Genomic DNA, 23,905 nt, shown 5'->3' on the forward strand with positions numbered 1-23,905 from the left:
AAGATCCTAGCAAAAGGAAAATGTTCTTATTTAAAACCCCTAACTGAAGCCTCTTTGTTTTGATGAGGGTCTTTACCCAAAAAGAAGAAAGAGGTACTTTTTCTTAGCAGAGGTAATTGCTACCTCTCCTTACTACCACTACCTGAAAAGGCTAAGGGTTGTAGCAAATGTGAATAGCTACCAACTACTAGAGAATACATCTCTGCCTTTTACCTGTCATAATTAAGGACCTATGCAGCTAGAATAATGAAATTGACTATATGCCTGGTAAAATGGAATCTGGCTAATTGTCATGCCAATTCATGACATTTTATTTCTCTTGTCTCTTCTACCTCAAAGCTGGTTGTTGAGTTCAATACTCCTTCCTCTAGGATAATTTTTAGTAAATAAAAATCCATTTACAGAAATTCATGATGGATAGTTTCCAGCTGATTTGTTCATGCTTAGAGTTATGTTTGGCAAATATACCATATGTGTTTTTTATGTTTCTTTTTCTCCACTCATCCCTTAAATGTAAATGTCCCCCAAGAATCTCCTATGAACTCTCTTCTTTGTCTATATACTTTGCCCAGGGACTCGGTTATTCTTATGGCTTTATGTTTTATCTATGTGTTTATTAACCCCCAAATTCTTTCTTCTGCCTCAACTCTGTAGAGTTCAAACCTTTTATTTCCAGATTTCTTATTAAAATTGCCACTTGAAATTCCACCTGACTATTTAAGTCAGCATGTCCAAAACCAAACTTAGTGGATTCCCCTGTCTACAAACTAATTTCTCTTATGCAACCTCATCTACTAATTGTCCAGGATTAAAACCCAGAATCACTCCCTGCTGCCTCTCAAACACCAAGACTCACCAATTCTCTATCCCAAATATCTTGGACATACAGTGTCTTCTGCTGTGTCCCCTCTGCCATTGCCTTTTACTTATTCACTCATTAAAGGCTTACTATATTGTAGCACTGTCCTAAGGGCTACTGACATTCAGGGAAGATGAGAATCAATGAATAAGTGAAATACAAAGCACTGTGGTCATTGACCTATCAGAACCCAGAATGGTGGACGTATAGGGTGGAGCAGGATGTTCAGGAGTTTGTGAGTCTGAATCTAGGACTCTTCTAGTACAACCATCTCTTGCTAGAACATTTGGGAAAGCCTCCAGCCATATGTCCATTCTGCCCTCTGCCCTTCTGCCTGTGCTTTATTTTCAGAACTGAAATCAGATTGTCACTCTTCTGACTAAATTCCTTTCCTGGCTCCCTACTGCAGCAGAACAAGTGCCAAATTTCTTCACTCTACTTACAAAACCTTCCAACTCAGCTTTTGTTCCCTATAGCACTATTCTTTTATACAACATAGTTACTAACCTCACAGCCCATGAAATAGGAAAGGAAAGAACAGAAATGAAAATGCCCACTCTGCCTTAAAAATTTACCATCAGTAGCATTCCCAACCATCCTCTTTACCCCTTTGGCCATCAACTCAGCGGATCATTTTCCTAATGATTGCTGTTCACACTTTGCAAAACTGTTTAAAGTATCAAGACACTGAATGGTTTTGGTGAACACAGATAATCAGTAAGTGATTATTTACTGTCCTGATGTACTCTGAGAGCCTCTGTATGATATGTGGCATACAGTAGCCATGCAGCAGTCTGCCAGAAACAAGTCCTTAGGTCTTGCTCTTAGAAACATCGGGTTCATCTTTATAGATAAGTATAATCTCAAGAGAGAATGAGCCAGGTGCTGGCCACCTCTCCCTTCACAGGAGTGGGCCATGAAACAACATTCATACATTAATGTATTCATTCACTCATTCATGCATCAAACACTTATTGAGAGTTTGCCAAGTACCCTGTGTTGCAAAGATGTGCCCTATCCCCAGGGAGCTCACAGTGTTTTCTCTGATAGGTTTTGTGATTTGATTCAAATGCTGGGATCAAAAAGGAGTGAGCCAGATTTCTGCTGAGGGATCAGGGTCCTGGGGAACACTTGAGAGGCTTTTAAAGATTGAAGAAAGCTTTATGTTGGAGTAAGAAGGTGTGTGTGTGTGTGTGTGTGTGTGTGTGTGTGTGTAAAGAAGGGGGGAATGGTAGCTCATGGATGGGAAAGAAATCTCTGCCTTGGTAAAGTGAACCAAAATGCAAAGTTAATTTAAAAAAACTACATGATCTGGGGAGATTGTAGCAAGTTCAGTATGGCTTGAGGCAGGCAGCAAAGGGTTGACGGGGATACAGGGGGAGATGCTGGAAGGTAAACAAGGTGCAGATTATAGAAGACTTGTACCAAGGAGCTCAAACTTTCTCTATAAGCAGTGAGAAGCCCTGAGAAATCTCTAAGGGAGGAATGACTCATTAGTTGTTTTTATTTTTTTTAATAAAGATCTAGTGTGGGTACAGAGGATTGATTTGAGAAAATGAGCATTTAATGAATTCTTTTCAGAGGTGACCACACCCAAGGATAAATACATGGCTATGCTTCAGCTAACCCTGTATATTTGTGTGTGTTTCCTCCTAGTGACTGTGCTGGCTATTTTCCATGAACTGCACGTCGACCCTGACCTATACACACTCCTGTTTGGGGAGAGTGTGTTGAATGATGCAGTGGCCATTGTCCTTACATAGTAAGTACCAGAACTGGGCCTCTGTTTTTTTTTGATCATGTGAAATATGCTTCTGCTTGGTGATAATTCCCAGTGGCTTTAATAGTATCTTTTCTCTTATGTCAAAGAGGTGTGGCAATTTCTAGTTTTTAAGGAATTGTTACCACAGAAGATCTCTAATAATGGGTACAATTCATTAGGTACCTAATTTTTAACACTATTAATGAGTTTCATGTTTCTAACCTATTACAAGGTACCACCCAGAGGGTAACTGTTTTTTCCCCAGGTGCCTATATTTAGCTGATTCACTTAGAGTTCCTAAAATGCATGTAAATGAGCTTCCTTCATTTCAAATCAACACCATTTACTTTTTTTCTTTATACATGCCATTTTCCAGATAATGGACTAATGCTAACTATTGTATTTATAGTAAGTTTGACAAATTGGAGATAGAACTTGAGAGTCAGAATACTCTATTTCTCAATGCAAATGTAATGTGTTATAGGAGTACACACATCTTAAAATCATCGTGTCACATGTGAAACTAATGGAGCTTCAGCTAAGCGCTAACATAATTTTCCCTTGATCCTGGAAGAATTTTCCATTCGAGATGAAAACTAGTACTCTTTCCTCACCTTCCCTTTAGACACTTACCATTTATATTTAGTAAATGCCACTTCGGTGGCTTTCACTATGTCAAAGGTCTCTTCTTGGTTTTCCGTTGAGACCAACATTTTGGGCGACTGTCAAATAACCCAAAGGAAAACAGCTATCTGATAATTAAATGTGACAACAGGATTCAATTCAGGGTGTTAATTACTTCAAATGCATTTGAAAATGTATTGTGAAGTAACAAAGGATTTTTAAAAGTCAGATCTCACGGAGAGAAGTAGGAAATCACAGAGCAGAACGACTCTTCTGCCAGCTGACATTTCTTAAGGCTACCACCCAAAGTTGTCACTGAGCTCAGCAAATTTTAAGCAAGTGTCTCCAGATAAACTGTTATTTCACCTGGCCATTGAGAGTGCCTCTCCTGCATTAAAGGAAAATACCAGTGAGTGCAAATTAAGAGCAAAAGCCATGGCAGATTCACAAATGCTAAATTAGGATGCTTTTAAAGAAACACTGAGAACAATTAATTAGGACATCAGGAATCTCTGTCCAAGAAATACTAGTATTAAAGGAACATTTGGAATAATTTTTTTTAAATCTGCTGCGTTCCTCATTTTTGTGTCCTGGGCTGCCAAGTTGTAAAAGGCCAAGTGAAGCGAAACCACCAAAGCACAAATGCACTTGGGAAAGAACCATGCAGCTACAACCAAAGGAAGGTTTGGCCTTTCCACTTTCAGCCCTACCATTCACAGTAGTTTTCCATTTAAAATGCAGACTCCAGGGATGAATGTTGATGCTGTTGTGCACAAGCCCAGGGGCATTTGAAACAATCTATTTATTATCTCTTTAGGTCAATACATGGTTATTACTGGCACTGCCTTTTCTACTCATCTACCCATGTGTTGCATGTCTTCTAAAGTGTTTCCCACCGTAGCAAGATCTCTTTCCTTTTTTTTTTCTAGGCACGGGACACTTGCCATTCTAGCCAAAATCTTAGGTTTCACAGGTTTGGCAATTTAGGTGTCATGCAGAGTGAACCCAATGAGTTCCACCTTTAAAGTAAAAGTAAAACTAAATTAGGAATACTTGACATGGAAACCTCCACACTTTCAGACCTGCAGGCTCTTCTACCTGGTGCACCTGGACCCCACTGGCCTCTTTCTGAGCTCTACTGAGTAGAATGCCCTTACGCTGCCTGGGATCCAAACTGTTTGGCCACCAGTGCCATCTGTTGCTGACCACACCCTCCACTCTTTGCAGTTTTCCACAGTGGTGTCCTCTTCACTTTGCTCACTTGCTTACTTGCTTTTTACACTTACATTACAGCACATATGACCATCTCTTTTTATATACCTGCTTACACACACATATTCCCTTTCCTTTTAATGCCTCATCCCCACACTGTCTCTTCCAACTATCTTCCTGCTCCCTATTTAAAAGTTTTGCATGACTTTCAGACCAGAAGTTCAAACATTTGTTTCTTCACTTTTCTCTTCCTTCACATTAAACCGTGCACAGCACCCTGACACAACTTTCTGGCTGGTAACTCATGCCTTTACATGCACAGAGTTCACTCCTTCCCAGCTTCTGTTTCTTCCTAATCAAGTCTTTCAGCACTTACCTCAGTCTCCTTCGGGAACCACTAGCCCACATGCTAAGCTCCTACTCCAGCCCTGCATGAACCTTGGTCAATTCCCTTCCAGCACAGCAGGGCAATCTTGGGTTTGAACTTATATTTGCCTTTTTAGATAGTGACTTTTGGAAGAGTGAATCTATGTGCTTGAAATGTATATTAAAAGAACAAATAAAACTTTTGTTTTTTCCTCTTCTTAGTTCCATCTTTGTGTAGTTTTGAAGTTTAAGAATAGTGATACAGCTCTTCTTGTGCCATCGAGAAGAGAAGTTACACATTTTGATGTGAAGTCGAGTATAATAAAGAACTCAAATCATTGACCACTTTGGCCCTTGGCACTACCTCCAGAGCTCCTTTGGAATGGCCACATACTTTCATTTACTTTCCCATCTCCCACCACCAAATGTCCTTGTTTAAGAACTATCCTTTTCAGTTTTAGTATTTTTTAAATTTTAATTTAAAAATTTAAATTTTTAAAATTTACAGTGCTGTACTCTAGCATTTCATTCAAATATATAGTAATTTAGCCACATTTTAGATTAAGTCAGCTTTTCTGTGCTAGTCTAAGAAGCACGTGGCAAATTATAATACTGTTTCTTAGGTTAAATGTGCTCTGAATTTCAGACAACTAATGTATAATTAAATTTGATGACCACAACTATTGTACACAGCAGCAGGTGGTGGATGGTGTCCCGAGAGCTCAAAAAGAGGTTGTCCAGAAGTGTTCATCTTAAAATAAAAGTAACTTTATTTAACAAAAATTTTTGAAATTAGCCTCTCTTACCCATACTGTCATTTTAAGTATGTACGGAGTGTCGTGCCCAAAAGTGTAGTATGTGGACTGGTTCATAAATGAATGAATTCCACATGATGGTTCTGCACTTCTAAAGATTGTGTAATAGTCTATGAAGAAAGGCAAAAGACATACTGGAGAGGGACGTGTGTTTTTAAATCTTGAACAAAGACATTACTTTCAGAGTCAATATGGTAGAATAGAAAGTCAAAAGAGCCGATGTCAGGCTTGCCATGAATTAGCGGTGCAGTTATTACAGTTGACAGGAAACCAACCCAAATTGGAGTAAGCAAAAAGGGAATTTGTGTTGGCTGTGTTGACTGAATGGCAGGAGTAGACTACAATGGCAGCAAAGGAGCCAGTGAAGTGAGCAGGACTCCTTTTTTTCCCCTCACTCAGCTTCTTCAGGGTTAGCTCCCTCACCTGGTCCTAAGTTGGCTGCCACCATCTCCTAGGACTATATCTTTCTTCAGGAGAATAGAGCAAGAATCTCTGTCCCATTAGTCCCAGTCCAAATCTTAGTACACCTGACAGATTGTGACGCCATTTCAGACCCTCTTGTGGCCAGGGAAATGTCCTGCGTTTATTGGCTCAGCTCTAAGGCATATGCGTCAGGAGTTTAAAACTGTGCTCATTTTCACCAGGAAGTACATAAACTAAGACTGGGAAAAGATAGGATTATTGCTCAGAGTGATATTGCCACAAAAAAAGAAGTAGATGGTGCACAGAAACTAAAGAAAACCAAAACTAGAAGCCATGACAGTGACTCCATACAGCTGTGAGCTCTCCATGCTTGTTTCCTTGCCTATATCTATATACTTTACAAAATTGTTCTGAGAGATAAATAAAGCAATATAGTTGGAAAGACTATAATTCTATATAATTGACGCTATATAAAGATATATACTTATAATTTATATAACCATTTATATCAAGATCTTTCATTCTACTTACACAGATCTCTTTCATTTCATTAAAATGACTAAGGATAGACCTGCTTCTAGTGAAGCATTCCTTCATAAATACGACATTTTATGATCCAAGGAATATAGAGAATAACCATTTTCACATGCGGTTTACCCCATTAAGAGTGAGCCACTTAGATAAGGCATGCCGTCTAAAGTTGATAAATCAAGAAATAGAGGTTGAAGTATATTACTTAAAGTTATAAAGGCACTCACAGCGAAAATTGATATTACTCATGGGAGTTAGTTGGAGGAGGGGAGAGGGGAAGGAAGGAATAAGTTAACGAAAATGTCACATCTCTCATAGTAATTAATGTACACTGTGTAGAGTTGACAAATCAAGAAATGGATGTATCTGCCTATCACTTAGAGTCACAGGGCAACCATCAGAAGAACTAAAACCATAAATGGTTAAAAGGAGATACTTTTGCTATGTAGAACTATGATTTATGCAAAGGGGACAAATGTAATTTAACTCTTTGAGTGTTTGTATTTGTTTGAATTATATTTATTTAAAATATTCTTTAGGTGATCAAGGTATCAAAAGCAGAAACTAGGAAAGAAAAGCAATCTATTTGATGGCAATACAGTCGAACAATTCTAGGAGGCAAGAGTCACCACAAATAAAATTAAATGATGAAGGATAAACCATGAAAGCAGTTTCAACACACAATGTTGATAGGTTGGTGGTCTTCATAACATACATGATAAATTGTAAATCTCCTTAATGTACCAAATGTATTAGTTATGTGACTTTAGGTAAACTACTTAACCTTTCTGTGCCTCAGATGCCTTGTTATAAAACAAGGCTGGTAATAGCACTCACCTCATTAGATGAGATTAAACATAGAATACCAGAACAGAGCCTGGCTTATAACACTCAATAAACATTAGATATTAGCTGCTGATATTACTACTGTTGTCAAACACCAATAAGGAAAAGGTAAACGTGATAGAAAAATGGGCAAAAGACATAAGTAGGTAATGAACAGAAGAAACATAAATGGCTGATAACACCATGAAATAAGATCTGCTTCACTAATAACAAAGCAAATTAAACCAATAATAAGTATCATTTTTTGACAAGCAAATCTTCAGATCCTCAGATCTCATGAAAGAACAATTATACTTTGGGTAAATTGAAGTTTGAGGAAGTGAAAACCCTTCTACATTGTTGGTGAAAGAGAAAAGTGATAGAACTTTTACAAAGGCAATTGGCATTATTTATTAAGAATCATTAGAATTTGTTAATCCTTTGATCCACCTATTTCATTTCTAGAAATTTATCTTAACAAATAAGGGACTGTGTAACAATTTCTCCATGGAAATGAGTGCATTGATTTGAGCAAGAAGTTGTACAGAAGTTACTAGTTGGTTGAGTAAATTATAATATATTAATATCATGTAATCCTTATGCAGTCATTAGAAAAATGATATATGGAGAGAATGTATTGATGTGAAAAGATGTTCACAATACATTTTTAAACAAAATAAGAAACTGTTTAAATGGAATATACAGTAAGATCTATTTTGGTTAAAAAGTCACAGCCAAATTTGTGTGTGTGTGCATGTATAATTATAATGTAAAAATAATTTATAGATAAAATCGAGGTGTAAGGTAGGATCAAAGGTGATTTTCATTTTCTTCTTTTGGCTAAATACATATTTATTGGAAATAGATTAAGCTACTCATGATCAGCTCTGGTCCAAAGAATCCCCCATGAACATGCTTAATAATAGGCAATCTTCATTTTTATTTTCTTAAGTTTATTTATTTATTTTTGAGAGAGAGACTGAAAGAGCATTAGCTGGGGAGAGGCAAAGAGAGAGGGAGACACAGAATCCGAAGCAGGCTCTGAGCTGTCAATGCAGACAGAGCCCAGTGCGGGGTTAGAACCCAGGAACCTTGAGATCACAACTTGATCTGACACTCAACCAGCTGAGCCACCCAGGCGCTCCAGCAATCTTCATTTAAATACAAATTCTACCAGAGCGCCCGAGTGGCTTAGTTGGTTGAGCTTCCAGCTTAGGCTCAGGTCCTATTCTCATGGTTCCTGAGTTCCAGCCCTGTGTAGGACTCTGTGCTGACAGCTCAGAGCCTGGAGCCTGCTTCGGATTCTGCGTCTCCCTCTCCCCGGCTCCTGCGCGCGCGCTCTCTCTCTGAAAAGTAAAGAAACATTAGGAAAAATTTTTTAAAAAATATAAATTCGATAAAGGTTAAAGTCTAAATTTTTTTTCCACCCATGAAAGAGCAGAAAGAGGTTGTTGAGTGTTCTCAGTCATTTATCTGGAAAACAGACATATTGCCGGTATTGTACTGAAACATCTACTTTTGAAATAATTCCACAGTGTGCAAATGCCTCCAGCTTTTCTTAGAGATAAAATAAGAACCCCATTAAACAGCTGGCTCTTAGACGACAATAAATACGTACTAGGTGCCTTTTTTCCCTATTAAGCAAATGCTTCTAAGGAAATTCAATGTAGATGATTAAAAAAAAGGGAGAAATGGAATACTAATTTTCCTTTTTTAAGTAAGAGTGTTATGCTACTTAGAGGTTCTTACTAGAAAATGTCATTTAAAGAGTGATGCCGGTGATTGCTTGGCACTTAGATTGAGTGACATTTTGAAAAACCACACTCTTTGTATTCCATGCACCTTAAGGAAAAGTTAACATGGGAGTTAATGGGATGGCAGTGAGACTCAAAGAACCATGTGACTAAGGAAATGAGATATCCATTCATGCAACAAAAATGTACTGAGGATCTACATGTGCCAAACGTTACACTGAACATTGGTGATATAGATGGAAAGGTACAGTCACCCATCCCTGTCCTCAACAACTCCTCACTGAAATAGGCAAACAATAGCTATAATGGGATTTAATGTGTGCACAAACATTGCTCTAACAATTATCCCAGAAAGTAGCTGCGTAGGTTTGGTTATAAACATATATCACTAAGGATATTCATTATTTCTCTTGGTACCATTATCTCTAAGTAGATTGCAAGCTCCTTGAAAGCAAGTTCTACCTTTCTCTGTCCCCCACAACACACAGTTAATTATTTGGAAGGTTCTCAAATAATTACTGAAGGAGCCATTTAATATAGCCTTTCAGATGAAGGCAGAGACATTTTACTAATTCTCTCATTAAAATCTTTCCCAGAGGATGAGGTTGAATATTCTTCATACTGCTTCTTCCGAATATTTGAAAAGCTTGTTAGTTATCTTCATTAGCTCAACTTCCTCTCTCATTTGACCCATAGTTGTAAACATAGGGGTGATGAGGTGTCTCCTTTTGATAAGAATAAACCAAAACTATTATCACAACCAGAAAGTATATTTCTCACAAATCTTTTTAACTTAAAAACAAGGTTCTTATATCTTGACATTTTTCTGAAGGTAATTCACTTTGATATTTGCCTTGGAAGCTGATAATCAGCATGAAATGCATTTATTTTGATGCCTTTCTACATACTGCTGTGATATATAATTTAAGGAAAGAAGTTATAGGCCTTTTTGCTTAAAAACTCCTTGTCCTGGCAGTCAATTCCATGCCAACTTCATTTTTTGGACACCAGGTGGCATCACCTAGCAGGAATGGGAAGGCATCCTGGCATCTTTAAGAAGTGGCTAGGAGGCAGAGCTCAGATGACCTCCAGTTTTAAGTCAGAACTCCCAGTGCTTGCTGCCCACACCTCTGCCTGCTGCTGTGTCTGTGTTTGTTTTTTCTTATTCATGATCCCTGGTTCCTGTTTCCTGGCTATGACTCTGACATCTCCCTACCCTAGCTCTTAATGTCTCTGTTCAGATTACTGGAAAGTGACCTTGGCTTATCCTGTGACTCTGTCCCTGGTCTCTCAGATTAGATCTGATGTTCACTCACTGGTTCTCCAGAACTCAGCCCCGTGACTTAGAACTTCCTTTTCTCCGTGTCAAGCCATGCATGACAAATGGACCTACCAAAAATAAATAAATGAAAGAAGTCCATACTGATGCTTTCTTATCTTAATTCTGTTGTATTTTCATTTATTGGTGTATCAGTCAGATGTAAGTGAAGGAAACCTAAATCAAATTAGCTTAGACAAAAAGAATTCATTGGCCTTTTTAGCAGGGCTAAACTTTGGGCTAACTTAGATGGGCTAACTCTGGGCATGGCAGGACTCAGAGATTCACACATGTCTATTTTTTCTTTTCTATTGTCTGCTCTTTCCTTGTTCTTCCTTGGCTCTGAATTCCTCTTGGGGCTAGCTTCATTCTTTCCCATACAGATACATGACTTACTCTAACAAGTAGAAGAGAGTGGCTAATGCAATCTCCAAGCTTATACTGTTGTTCTAACTCAAAGTGACATTTCATTCTCCCAATATTTATATATCAGACACAGAGAAGGACTCAGATTGGCTATGCTTGTATCAGAAGGTCACCCCTAGGCCAATCACATTGTATTTTAAAGGAATTAAACATGATGATTGGCCAGATCTGAATCATTTCCCCATCCCTGTGGCCAGTAGCATGGAATCTTATTATCAGAAGAAATTGAGTGGAGGGGCATGAGGGTGGCTTAATCAGTTAAGTGACAGACTCTTGATTTCAGCCTAGGTCAAGATCTCATGGTTGTAAGATCGAGCCCCTCATTGGTCTCTGCACTGAGTATGGAGGCTGCTTGGGATTCCCTCTGTCCCTCTCTTTCTCTGCCCTTCCCCCTCAAAATAAATAAACATTGATTTTTTTTAAAGAAGAAAATAAGTGGAGGGCAAGTATAATAGGCATCCCAGAACTACCATATTTCATGATAACAAAATATTCAGAACCTGGTAGATTAAAATGAAACAGATAGGCTCTATGCCATTACAAACTGAAATAAATGCTTTGTTTGAAAAGGCAAAAATTTTTCTTTAAATGTAGAGTTGATTCTGAATAAAAGAAAAGGAAATTCCCCAGGTGTGAGAAACAAGAGAGAAATCACAGTCAGTGGCCACAGGATTTTGTGAAGGATATAGACCCAGAGGTTTTGGGGCTGGATTCCTATTTCCATGTGGAAGTCAGAGTCCTATCTATAGATAGACTCATTCATGGTAATGGAACTTGAGCAAATCTTTTTGAATAAAGCCCAATCCAAAGTGCTCCCTCAGTCACATAGACTCTTTCACCAGCCTTTAAGGAATGGTGAGGAGACTTGCCATCTATCTGGGATTTGAATCAAATCCCTGCTCTGGGCAGTTGTGATAAGAGAAATGGAAGCCAAAAAATTAATATAAAAGTTTTCATTACTATTGAATTGCCTGCCTTAGCCTCATTTCTCTTTCCTTATTTCCAAATATGCTAAACTACTCTGAACTGATCTTTTCTTAACCCAGGCACATAGAAATCCCACAGAAAAAAAAATATATAATTTTTCCTGAAAATGAGCTCACAGTAAAAGTTTATAGGCCACAAAGGGGGGAAAAAAATCCATCATGAAGAAAAGCCAGGAGATAAACAACAACAAAAAAGCGAATCAGAAGAACAAGGACCCTAAAGAACTAAACAAATATTACAAAAATCTGAGAATAATTATAAAATGGGCATATTAAAAATCACTGAAGAGATAAATGGAGGAGCAAGGAAAATAGGGATAGTAAAATAAGTGAAATAGAAAACAGAGGAACTTTTCAAAAAGAAAAATGCAGATACTAGCTTTAAAACTGAATGAGACAAATGTCATATTAAATCCAGCTGGTGAGCCAGAAGATAAAGTTGGCAAATGACCCAGAATGCAGCACAGATTAGAAAAATATAAAAAGTTGGCTAAGAGACATGGAGGATAACATGAAACAATTCAGAATACATCAATAAGAATTTTTAAAGGGGGCACTAAAGAAAATCAATCTGTGGCAATATTTAATGATATAATAGATGATAATTTTTCAGAATTGAAGAGAGAAATTGAAACATCACATTATAACCTGAGCTGGATAAATTAAAACTAATTCACAACCAAATACATTGTAGAGAGACATGAGATCATCAAAGACAAAGTGGCAATTTTAAAAGCAACCAGAGAAGAAACATGGATTACTTACAATCGAAAACAATTTAGATGGCACCAGTTTTCTCATTAATGATAATAGCTGCCAGAGGACAGTGGAGTAATATGTACAAATTGCCAAAAGAAAATAACCAAAAACCTAAACTCTAAATTCAACTGAAATATCATTCAAGGGTAAGAATGAAATAAAGATATGTTCAAGTAGGCAGAATTTACCACTCATAGATAATCAGTGATAGAAATAGGAAACAGCTCAGAAAGAAGTGGGAGACAAGGAGTGGTGAGCAAAAAAATGTTGAAACAACCATAAATTTAATTAGGAATGCCTGTGACAATAACAATAATGATTATTAATGAAGAAATGTAAAAGAAGGCAAAACCAAGCACTCTGTTATCATCTACAATATTCGAAAACAGTGAACACCAAATGATACAGGAGGGAGATATTATATCATGTAGAGAAAGTGGAGATGGCAAAAGACCTACTTATTAACACAATCCAGTTTTCACTCAAGTAGCCATGTTCATCAAAATATTTCTCAAAATGGTGCACAAGAGTCTGAAAACAGGTTTCAATTTGGCTTAGAAATGTTGAAATCAATTCATATGAAATTCTAGATAATTTTCAATAATTTCAAACCATGCAAAGGATTCCTATCTGGTAAAGTATCTTCCCTAGGGTCACTCCATTTTTCTTCAAGATTTTAGGCTCTCGCCTTTGTAGCTGTAGTGTTTCCAGCTGTGGAACTCATAACATTCTCTCTCTGGAGGCTGTCCTTTATCTTTACCGTATCTTCCTAGTTTCTCTTACTGTCTATCTGCTTACCTCATGTTTCCTTATTGTCAGATTTATGATCCACATTAGGAAGCCATCTCTTCAGTTCTCTCCAATTTCTTGGAAAAGGTTACCTCCATGGGTGGACAGCAGGAGATATTTTCTGCCATACCGGTTGTTGATGTGCTGTAAGATGTAGATGTTTTAAAAATTGTCCTTTACATGCCCAGGTAACTTTGAACTGATGTTCTAGGCAACAAACCAGTTTTGAGAGTTGAAGTTATTTCTGTCTTCTGCTGTACAGTGTCACTAAGTCATGGGTAGCTTCTTAATCCTTTTAGACTCTATTTGAATTTTAGCTGTTTACATTGAAGAACTTGGTAATGTTCTTTAGTCTGGGCCCAGGATGACCACCCATGGAGTAAGACAGTGACTTATACTAAGCAAAGTACATCTGATGCAGATGTGGACAGGGTGCTGATATAATAAACACCAAGAAATGACTGACCCAATGACTGGAATATAGATGCTGGCATGATCAGCTCATTTTATTTCCATAGTCAAGCTACTTAGGAAACAGAATCATAATAAGCATCTGCTTTATTAATTCACCACAGGAAATTACTTTTCACCAGAATTTCAAGTACTCCAAATCATATGATAAAAGCAGTCTTTCCCATAGGCAAACCTGCATATAAAGGCAAATAGTATCCAGAGGGTTGTATGGTGATCATGGAAAAAGATGACAGATAGATGCATCCTTCACCCAAAAGGTATTTTTTTCCCATGGAACCTGAAATTTTGAAATGCTTAGAAACCACCCACTGAATCCATACCAACAGTTACGATAACTTAAAACTACTCATAGTTTGTGAGGATATCTGAAATTTTCTCTCTCCTCTTTACATAAATCTGAGATGGTCACATACAGTGTTTGATTCTACAGTTCTTCTAGATTCTTCCATGACTAGCCAGTCCTTCTTCTGATTGACACATTATACTTTTGTCTCTATGCATAAATGTCATTTGTCTCTATTCTAATGTCCTTTAATATCTGGTGGGGGATTGATGGTGATTCCCTCTTCTTCTCTATGTTGTGACCAGTGGCATACATCCCTAAGCCTAGTGACAGAGAATAATTTGTAACTAGATATCAGAGCCATCTGTGAGAAGCCGTCTATGACATGAACCAATCATGACTTCAGCCTCAGGTGAGGTTAAATTTCCAAAGGTTGTTAAACTGGCTTCTGTTAATAATATGATTTAAAACACTGCACATTAAATTTTAGTGGGGTGGTCATAAACTTCCTTTAGTGTCTGAAGAAGCCTATGGTTCTCACCTAAGGGATTGGAGGGAAGTGCATCTAAACAAAAAGACAAAACTTATAAATAGTTTCAGGAGCTCTGGGTTGAGACTTTTTTTTTTTTTTTGTCCTAAGGTATATTTTCTTTCCAATGTGTTCAATCCTGGCTTCATTCTGAGCAACCAAAAAAATACCATTTATTTCAGGTGATTATTTCTGAATTTTTTCCTAGAAAAAATTTTCCAGAGAACAATGGGCCAAATCAATATGCAATCATAATTTTGGTCTAAATTAAAAGTGCTCTCTTGGCCTGAAGAACATAATCTGTTTATATTACTTGAGTTCCATAATGAATTTACATGGCAGGCTTATTGCAAGTTTTATGTGGGCTCTGCCTTACTGGGGCATGTAATGCTCAGGGAATCTGATTAAAACTTTGGGAAGGAGCAGCTGTTCAGCTATAGAGGGTGAACTCAGGGCCCATTTTTCAGAGCCTGACTGCAAGGCCTGACACCCTAGCCAGCTATTGGATGATAAATGAACTGTCTTTGAATGCCCAGCTCCTGTGTTAATAGCTTTAAAATATCGGTTGTTTATGAGAAAGAAGTTGGGAGCTCTTATCAATTTTCCTGACCCAGAGGTCCTCAAATACATCATTTTTTTTTTTTCATTGCCAGAATGACATGCAGTGTTGAGAGGAAAAGGGAGAAATTTTTTCACAATTTAGTTTGCTTTTCATGGGTTAACAGTACGAGTTTCTCATTTCAAAAGATAGTGGAATGAGTGCCAGGGAATTCTTATATGAAATCAAACACATAAAATCCAGAGTATATACTCTCTGGCATCATCCCGTAGTGTCAGAATTATAATGTAGTTAAATCTGATTTTTCTCAAGGTGCTTAAGTCAAATTGAATATATGGAAGTCAAATTCAAAGCCTGTGCCAAATAGCCTACTGTCAGAATGGCAGTTAATTGGTAAAATTTGATTTAATGTTTAACTCTAATATGTTTGGAAATTTATACTTTTTTATCTTTAACCTCATCCCCATCTTTACCTGCTAATTTTGTTTTTATGGACATCAGAATATCTTTTTAGGTGAGTGAATTCATACTTATGTGACTATTGTCATTTAGATTTTCAGGCATTGTCTATTGTTCTTATAGCTTTTGACTTTTAGTCTTTTCATTAGCATGTCTATAAGAAAAAGTGATGAAAAGTAGAAAAATATATATATGTATTATTCAATTTTCTTTTTATTAGTAATTCTGGTAAATATTTTAGTGGAAAACTTTAATCTAGAACATATCTCGTGTGGATAGTGTGTTTTACTTTTCTATGGGGGAGTGAAAGCTGGTGTGAGAGTCTAGATGATGACTCTGTCATTTGCTGTCTTTATACCGTTGAGCAAGTCAGTCACCTTTAAGTCCACTTTCTGATTTTATCAAGATGGCTGGTTTAGTATACCTATCTATCCTAATCTTTTTTTTTTTTTTTAATTTTTTTTTTCAACGTTTTTTATTTATTTTTGGGACAGAGAGACAGAGCATGAACGGGGGAGGGGCAGAGAGAGAGGGAGAAAAATCAGAAACAGGCTCCAGGCTTCGAGCCATCAGCCCAGAGCCTGACGCGGGGCTCGAACTCACGGACCGTGAGATCGTGACCTGGCTGAAGTCGGACGCTTAACCGACTGGGCCACCCAGGCGCCCCTATCCTAATCTTAAAAAATAAAAATTTGTTGGGATTTTAGAAGTGAGATTGCACAGAAAACATAGATTATAGAAGCAGATAAGACCAATGTTATAAAGAAATAAAACTGTAGAAAACCAAAACCTACATGTTAATTATTTACTAAGATTAATACAAGAGACTATTTATATCCATAAAACATGAAATTTAAAAAGTAAAATCAGAGAAATTGAAAATATGAAAATCAAAATAAAATTTTCAATAGATGAGCTATTATGATTGTCTACTTAAAAGTATGAGACTCAAATTGCAAAATATTAGAGAGCTCAGAAATTTGGCTGGACAGAAGACTGACACACAAAAACCAACAGCTTTCCTAGACATCAGCAATAACTGATGATAAAATGAAATGGGAAAATTATTTTGTTCACAATAGCATTTTTAAATCTAAACCCATTAGAATAGCCCTAAATAAATAAACCTACAAGATATCTGAGAAGACAAATAGTAACTTCAGTGAAGGACAAAAAAAGACCACCTCAATAAATGAGGAGACCTACTATGAATAGGATTGGAAGATTCAATATTGTAAAGTAGTCAACTCTCCCGCCAAGTAATCTATACCTTCAGTTTAATCTCCCTCTTAAAATCCCAACAGATATTTTTAGGGTGATTCTAAAGTTCATGGAGCTTTTGCTTAAGATAGCAGGGTAAAATATTTTACAAGTCTCCCTCAAAGCAAATTAAAACCATGAAGAACATTGAAAAATAGAAGTTTTTCATAGCCCATGAAATAGAAATAGCCACAATTCCAAATCATAAACTGTGTAAGATTTAAGTACGAGATATTGCTGTCAATAATGTGAAATCTTGAATGAGAGATGGAAATATGCCAAGCCAAGTTGGTTTTTCTCAGATCTGACAGCAGATCACTTACTGAAAGGACCAGCCAATATTCCATTGTTTAGAGAACAGATAAGATCAGGTAGGTGGGCCAAGGGAGAAATGGGGGAAATAGTCTGACATTTCAAAATGAAAGATGAGTAGAAATCATGCTGACCCACAGTCTGGTTTCCTAGCTTGGACATTGAAGAGGCTATTTTCATTGGAGTGGGGGGCAGTGATTTCTAAATCAAAACAATCTATCTGCAACTTGTGGGTCTTTTCTCTATACCACCTCAATTTGAATGCCATGGACTGCAAAAAGATGTATTCCTAAGAAAAAGGGAACAAATTTGGTGACAGATACTTGAAACAAGTTACTTATGGCAGTTTTAAAACATGGCCCCCAAATTCTTTGACTCCCCTCTCATGGAGAGTTGAAGTCTATGTTCCTTTCCCTTGGATTCAAAGAAGGCAGAGGAAGAGATGCTGTGCCAGTTTCCAAACCCAGACCTTAAGAAACCATCAGCTTCCACTTCCTGTCCCTTGGGACACTCCCTCTTGGAACCCAGCCACCTTGCTGTGAGATGGTCAAGCAGGTCTGCAGAGAGTACTATCTGAAGAGGGAATGACAGCCAAGAAGACTAGCCAGATGGGTGGGTGATCCATCCTTGAAGTTGACCCTCCAACCCCATTCCAGCTGCCCCAGCTGATATCAGGTGCAGCAGAATTAAGCTGAACCTACTGAGTACTGTCCAATTTGCAAATTTGTGAACAAAATAACTGATTGTTGGCTTAAGCCACTAAGGTATGGGGTGATTTGTTACACAACAATAGATAAACAGAACAAAACCCAAATTAAAACTGCAGTCAGCCTCAGCTTATTCAACTTTATTTCATCCCTTACTTTGTATCGTTGTACTATTCTTTAACAAACATCCAGTCTCTTTTCAAGATGAGTAATAACTAAAAAGGAGGCCATGTTCATTAGAACTACAAAATCTTTTTTTAAATTTAAGCCAAAGAAGAGCCCACAATCCCCAAATATATTTACCAAAGAATTACAGAAAAGCTTAGACAAAAGAATTCTCCATTATCATAAAGGCCAATATAGATTCTCTCTGTATCTATTATATAATTTAAGATTTAAAAGAAGAGACATAAAATAATCAAGGGAGATTAAAAGTGTGCTGGCAGAGCTCAGGAGAAAAACTGGAGAGATAAATAAAATCACTTAAGAGATAAAAGACACTCTACAAGCAACAAAAATAGAATGAACTTCTCTGAAAACATGTCAAAACCATAAAAAACAGACTTGAAATAACACAAAACAAAGTAGAATAGAACAAAGATGTAGTAATGACTATAAAGAATATGATAGAAATGGATGGCAGACATTTGGGTGTTTTTGAAGAAGAAAACACATGGAAAATATTTTAAAACATGATAAAACAATATTCTCCCAAAATGATATAATCTGTGGACTAAAAGACTTAAAGAACTCACTGGATGCCAGGAAAATTTCATTTGGAATCATCAACACCATGAAATAATTTGGCAGAGTTACTGAATTTCAAGTTTAAAGAAAGAATTATGGGGGCATCTAGGCAGAAAATCCAAGTCTCTTATAAGAGCAGAAATAATCAGGTTGGCCTTGGACTTGACCACAGTGACATTCAATTTCAGAAGATGGAAAAGCAGCACATTTTCACTTATGAGGGAAAGAATGTGAAACCCAAGCCAAATTATCCTTCCGACATAAAGGCAACAGATTGGATGTTTTTATAAATAGTATGGGGCAATGGGCTATTCCTTTGGGAGAAAAAGTTAAATGCCTAATTCACATCATTCCTAAAAAGAAATTGTATATGGATTTTGGAGTTAAATGTTAGGAAAAAAACATGAAAATATTAGGAGCAATTTCTATAGTTTTGGATGTCAATGATCTTCCTAAATAAAGTTCAAAATTTTAAAACAATAAAGTAAAAAATTAACCAACTTAACTATACAGAAATTTTAAAAGTAATTAACAGCAGAACTAGTTAGAAAACAAATGATGGCAACATTTGTGACAATTAGAGTTTTATTTTTTAATAATTTTCAAAGTTTATTTATTTATTTTGAGAGAGACAGAGGGAGCACAAGCAGGGGAGGGGCAGAGAGAGAGGAAGAGAGAGAATCCCAAGCAGGCTTGGCAGGGTCAGCACAGAGCCCAACGAGGGGCTTGAACTCACAAACTGTGACATCATTACCTGAGCCAAAATCAAGAGTAATACACTCAACCAACTGAGCCACCCAGGCACCTCAGATGATTAGAGTTTTAAATACAGAGAACTACAAATCGATGTGAAAAAGAAAATACAGTAGAAAATTTGATAAAATATGAAAAAATAATTTACAGATCTCTCTCTGTGTGTATATACATATGCAAAATATATAGCCAAGTAAAATGGTGTTTATTTATAAATAAGAAAATGCAAATTAAAATGAGATATTTTTCATCCATCCAATTAGCAAGATTTAAAGAGTTTGTGTTCAGATCAGTGTTGGCAAGAATGAAGAAAATCAAGCATTCCTACACACTTTTTGTCACTATCACCTAAAATTTTAAATGTACCCAGAAAAACTACTTCTAGTAATATACCTCAATAAACAATTGTTTATGCAGAGAAAGATACCTAGACAGTGCATCAGTAGAATGACAAAAATGTAAACAGCCAAAATGCCTATTGATAGGGAAGAGATTAAATGTATTATACTATATACAAACTAGGGGAAACTTTGGAGCCTTTAAAAAGTAGAAGACATAGAAAAATCTGTAAGACAATTTAATTTACAAAATAATGTATCTGGGCTTGTCTGTGTGGCTCACTTGGTTGAGCTTCTGACTTCAGCTCAGGTCATGATCTCAGGGTTCATGGGTTTGAGCGCTGCTTGGGACTCTGTGCTGACAGCTCAGAGCCTGGAGCCTGCTTCAGATTCTGTGTCTCCCTCTCTCTCTCTGCCCCTCCCTCACTCACCTCTGTCTCTCTCTTTCTCTCTCTCTCTCTCTCAAAAAATAAATAAACATTGAAAATCAGAATAATGTTTCTGAAAAATACATATTGTATACTAGCATTTATGCAAAAAATAACATTTGTATATAAATGCATATAAGGGAATGTCTTTTGCATTTTACTCTATATATTTTTGCATTGCCTTAATCTTTAATGCAGAGAGTATATTTTTGTTTTACTTCTGTAATAAAAATAATTTAAGTAATAAAAACCTTTTTAATAGAAATAAAAGTATCTCCTCTGCTTACCTAATAGAGATTTTAAGTTGTGTTTACCACTAGATTTCTGAGCACCTACAACTGGCATAATAGCTGTCCTTCTTTTGTTAGTAGGTCTCTGTCTAATGAGCGAATGAATAGGTATGCAGAGAGGATCCATTGGGAGGATGTTCATAAAAGGCATATATAATCACAGGTATTTGTGTCACAGCAAAGCCTGATTTTAAATTATGAGAGTAAACCTTAAATTATGAGACAGACCTTAGTGTGTGTCTCTGATGCCAGAGCAATTCATTGAAAATTGAAATCTTTGTCCAACCAACCAGCCACTTGACTGATCATTAGAGACTTGATCTACTGTTTCAGAACAGAATAGGCCCAGCCAGACCTGATAGAGCCCTAATACTGAGAGTTGTGTCCAGCTTTGTGGAAGAGGTGCACCAGGTTCCCTAAACCATGGGGACAACTTAATCAAACCAGCTAAATATAAAATATGTTATCCAATGTTTGGACTTCCAAAAATAAAAATGAAATTTTCCTCCACCTTCAAATCAAACCCTCTATATTCCATTTAGATTTTTTATTTGAAGTTCCAAATTCCTAACCATATAATAATTTTTAAGAAGTATTAGATTTATGCACCATGTATTTGACTCAGGAAAATATATTTACAAAATTCACGAGTTATTGCTGGAGGAAGAGAGGTGGGGGAGATCTAACTACTTTGGGGACAGGACAGGTAATGTGAATTTGTGATAGACCAGGATATAAGACAACAAGAAATGGAGGGACCAGTGGCTAAGTGGAGGGTGCCCTCCAAAAGTACTTTTGGTTCAATTTTAATTTTAAACAATGTGATGGCCAAACATAACTGAAGGCAGTTGGTTTGAGACACCAGGTTTAATTGCCATAGACCAACTATTCCATTAGAATCTTATCATTACCACCCCCATCTGAGGCCACCCTCATTTCCACCTTTACTCTTTTGTGTTTATTGTTTTATCAGTCAGGACTTCTTTCCCAAGACTTCTGTCTCTGAATGGTAATCATTTTGCAAAAATGGAGATCACATCCTACCTCTCCAATAAACATTCTCAGGAATCTTCCAACCGTAGATTCCCTTCCCTGAACCCAGGTAAAGCTTTATTTGAAACCATGGATTCTCAGAGTGAGGCAGGCATTAAGGCTCAATCAGGAGCACCTGGGTGGCTCAATCTGATAAGCCCCAACTCTTGGTTTCAGCTTGGGTCAAGATTTCATGGTTTCGTGAGATCGAGCCCTGCATCAGGTTCCATGCTGACAGTGCAGAGCCTGCTTGGAATTCTCTTTCCCTCTCTCTCTGCCCATCCCTGACCATGCTGTCTCTATCTCTCTCAAAATAAATAAATAAACTTTAAAAAAAACTAAAGATCAATCAATTCAGTAGCAGTAGAACTAACTGCCTTCCAGCATGACCAGCAGGAAGTCAATCCACCCAGATGTGGTGATCTGTTGGGAAATCAGGACAACTCTGAGGAACAGTGAGTTCTTACTTCTACTTATCTCTTACCTGATTCCCTATATCTTTAAGCCCATGGTCCTGGTCTAATCTCTAGGAATCAAACAGTAACCAGCAGACTGGTTTTGTTGGACTTCCCCAGTGTTGACTGGCAAGGGTTTGTGTGTGTGTGTGAGTGTGTGTGTGTGCGTGTGTGTGTGGTTTTTTTTTTTTTTTTTAGAAAAATCTGAATTTATTGCCCAGATTTAAAAATCAAGAGAGGTAACAGAAAAACCTAGACTTCTGGTTTCTTTTGAAAAAGCTGTAAGATGTGCTAATATCAGGGAACATAGATAACATCTCCCCAGGCAACAATTAGCTAGCATTAAGATGGCTGCCCCTCCCCTTTAACCCAGACATGACACTTGCAGTTAGTCATAGTTCCTAACACTCCATATTGCCTCTAAACTGAGCGCAGGGATCACTGATCATGGGTTACTGAATTTGCACAGTAGCCATTTATAGGAGAATTAAGAAGAAAAGCATTATTTCTTGCACTTGTGTCTCTATCAGAGGAGGAAAAGTAGAAGAGTAAGGCTGTTCTCACTCACATTGCCTGACCAACCTCTGTGGAAATTTGCCACCCTTAGTATTGAGGAAGAGCACTCTTCATTTATATGTTAGAAAAAATAAAGCCATTTATATATCAGAAAAAATGAAACTATCAGATGGAATTTGTTTTCTCCTCTGCAAATCCCTACTTCTGTTCTGTATAAGACCTAGTTCTGATTCCATTCGTCATCCTAGTTTCTCTCCTGTGAATGAGTTTACTTCTATGTTTTCAAAAGTGCATTAGAATTTTTGACCCAAATGTGGAGATTATTTTTAATCCCTACCAAATTTTGTTAGGATTTATGCAAGGCACTTGGCCTCTCATCAGAAACTTGGGACTAATATGGAGAACTTAGATGTAAGCAAAATTAAATAATTGGGTATTGATTTGAGTAGCAATAAAAGTCAATATTTCTAGTAGCTTGGCAAAGAGGCCTATTTATGAGCTTATTTTGTTTAATACTTTTATTAATGACTGAGATCTAGGGACAGATTGCAGGCTTGTCAGATTTGCAATTGATAGGAATCAGAGAGGTATAACAAATACACTGAATAAAATATTCAGAATCCAGGAGCTAGCAACAGCCTGTAGAAATAGACTACCACATGTAGTTAAGGTTAGTTTGACACCACTAGACTCTGAATTATTAATTATCATATCATAATCATCCTATCAGATTTTGTTTTAGGCTATTAACTGATGAATAACCTAGGTAAGAGCATTTCCAAAGAAATATACTTAAAGCAAAGTCTGTATTCAGAAAATACATTGGAATGTGAATTTATTTTTAAAATGTGTTCCAACGACCAAATTAAAAATTGAGCTGTAAATCAGAATTTCGTTGTTTCCTCTAAGATTTTCATATAATGAACTCAACTCATGGCCTGAAAGCTGATCTCAGATCATTTGTCCCCATGAGCTGTGTTATAATTAATACAATGAATGTTATCTGAAAATTTTCATGGTAATTATCAAGATAGAATTTATCTTAACTTCTGTGATAAGAGGAATGCTCTATGCTCTTACCCATAAGAATAACTACCTTTCCCTAAATTAACTGATGTTCAGAGCAAAAAGACAATTCCCTGGAGAATAAGGTATTTGTGGTTATCCAGGACCTTTATGAAGATGGCTACATTTCTAGAATTTATTCTTTTTTTGTTGTTCCTTTCTCACATACAAAGCATCTCTGCTATTCTTCAGGCACCCTGGATCAATTAAGTGGTTGTTTTGTGTTGTTTTGTGCATTTTGCCTTTTCT

The 23,905-nt window shown here is 36.9% G+C and overlaps 1 protein-coding gene across 3 annotated transcripts in view; it reads left to right on the forward strand.

The window, feature by feature from the left end:
• SLC9A9 (solute carrier family 9 member A9) overlaps positions 1-23,905 on the forward strand; it is a 581,314-nt gene that overhangs the window by 216,315 nt on the left and 341,094 nt on the right. For all 3 annotated transcript variants that reach the window (XM_078432268.2, XM_078432267.2, XM_078432269.2), the window contains one exon: positions 2,516-2,621. In XM_078432268.2, coding sequence (XP_078288394.1) covers positions 2,516-2,621 — 106 coding nt within the window. The remainder of the gene's footprint in view (positions 1-2,515; positions 2,622-23,905) is intronic.

Source organism: Panthera onca, chromosome C2, assembly GCF_046562875.1.
Source record: "Panthera onca isolate mPanOnc1 chromosome C2, mPanOnc1 haplotype 2, whole genome shotgun sequence".
In the NCBI taxonomy this organism is placed as follows: Eukaryota; Metazoa; Chordata; class Mammalia; order Carnivora; family Felidae; genus Panthera; species Panthera onca.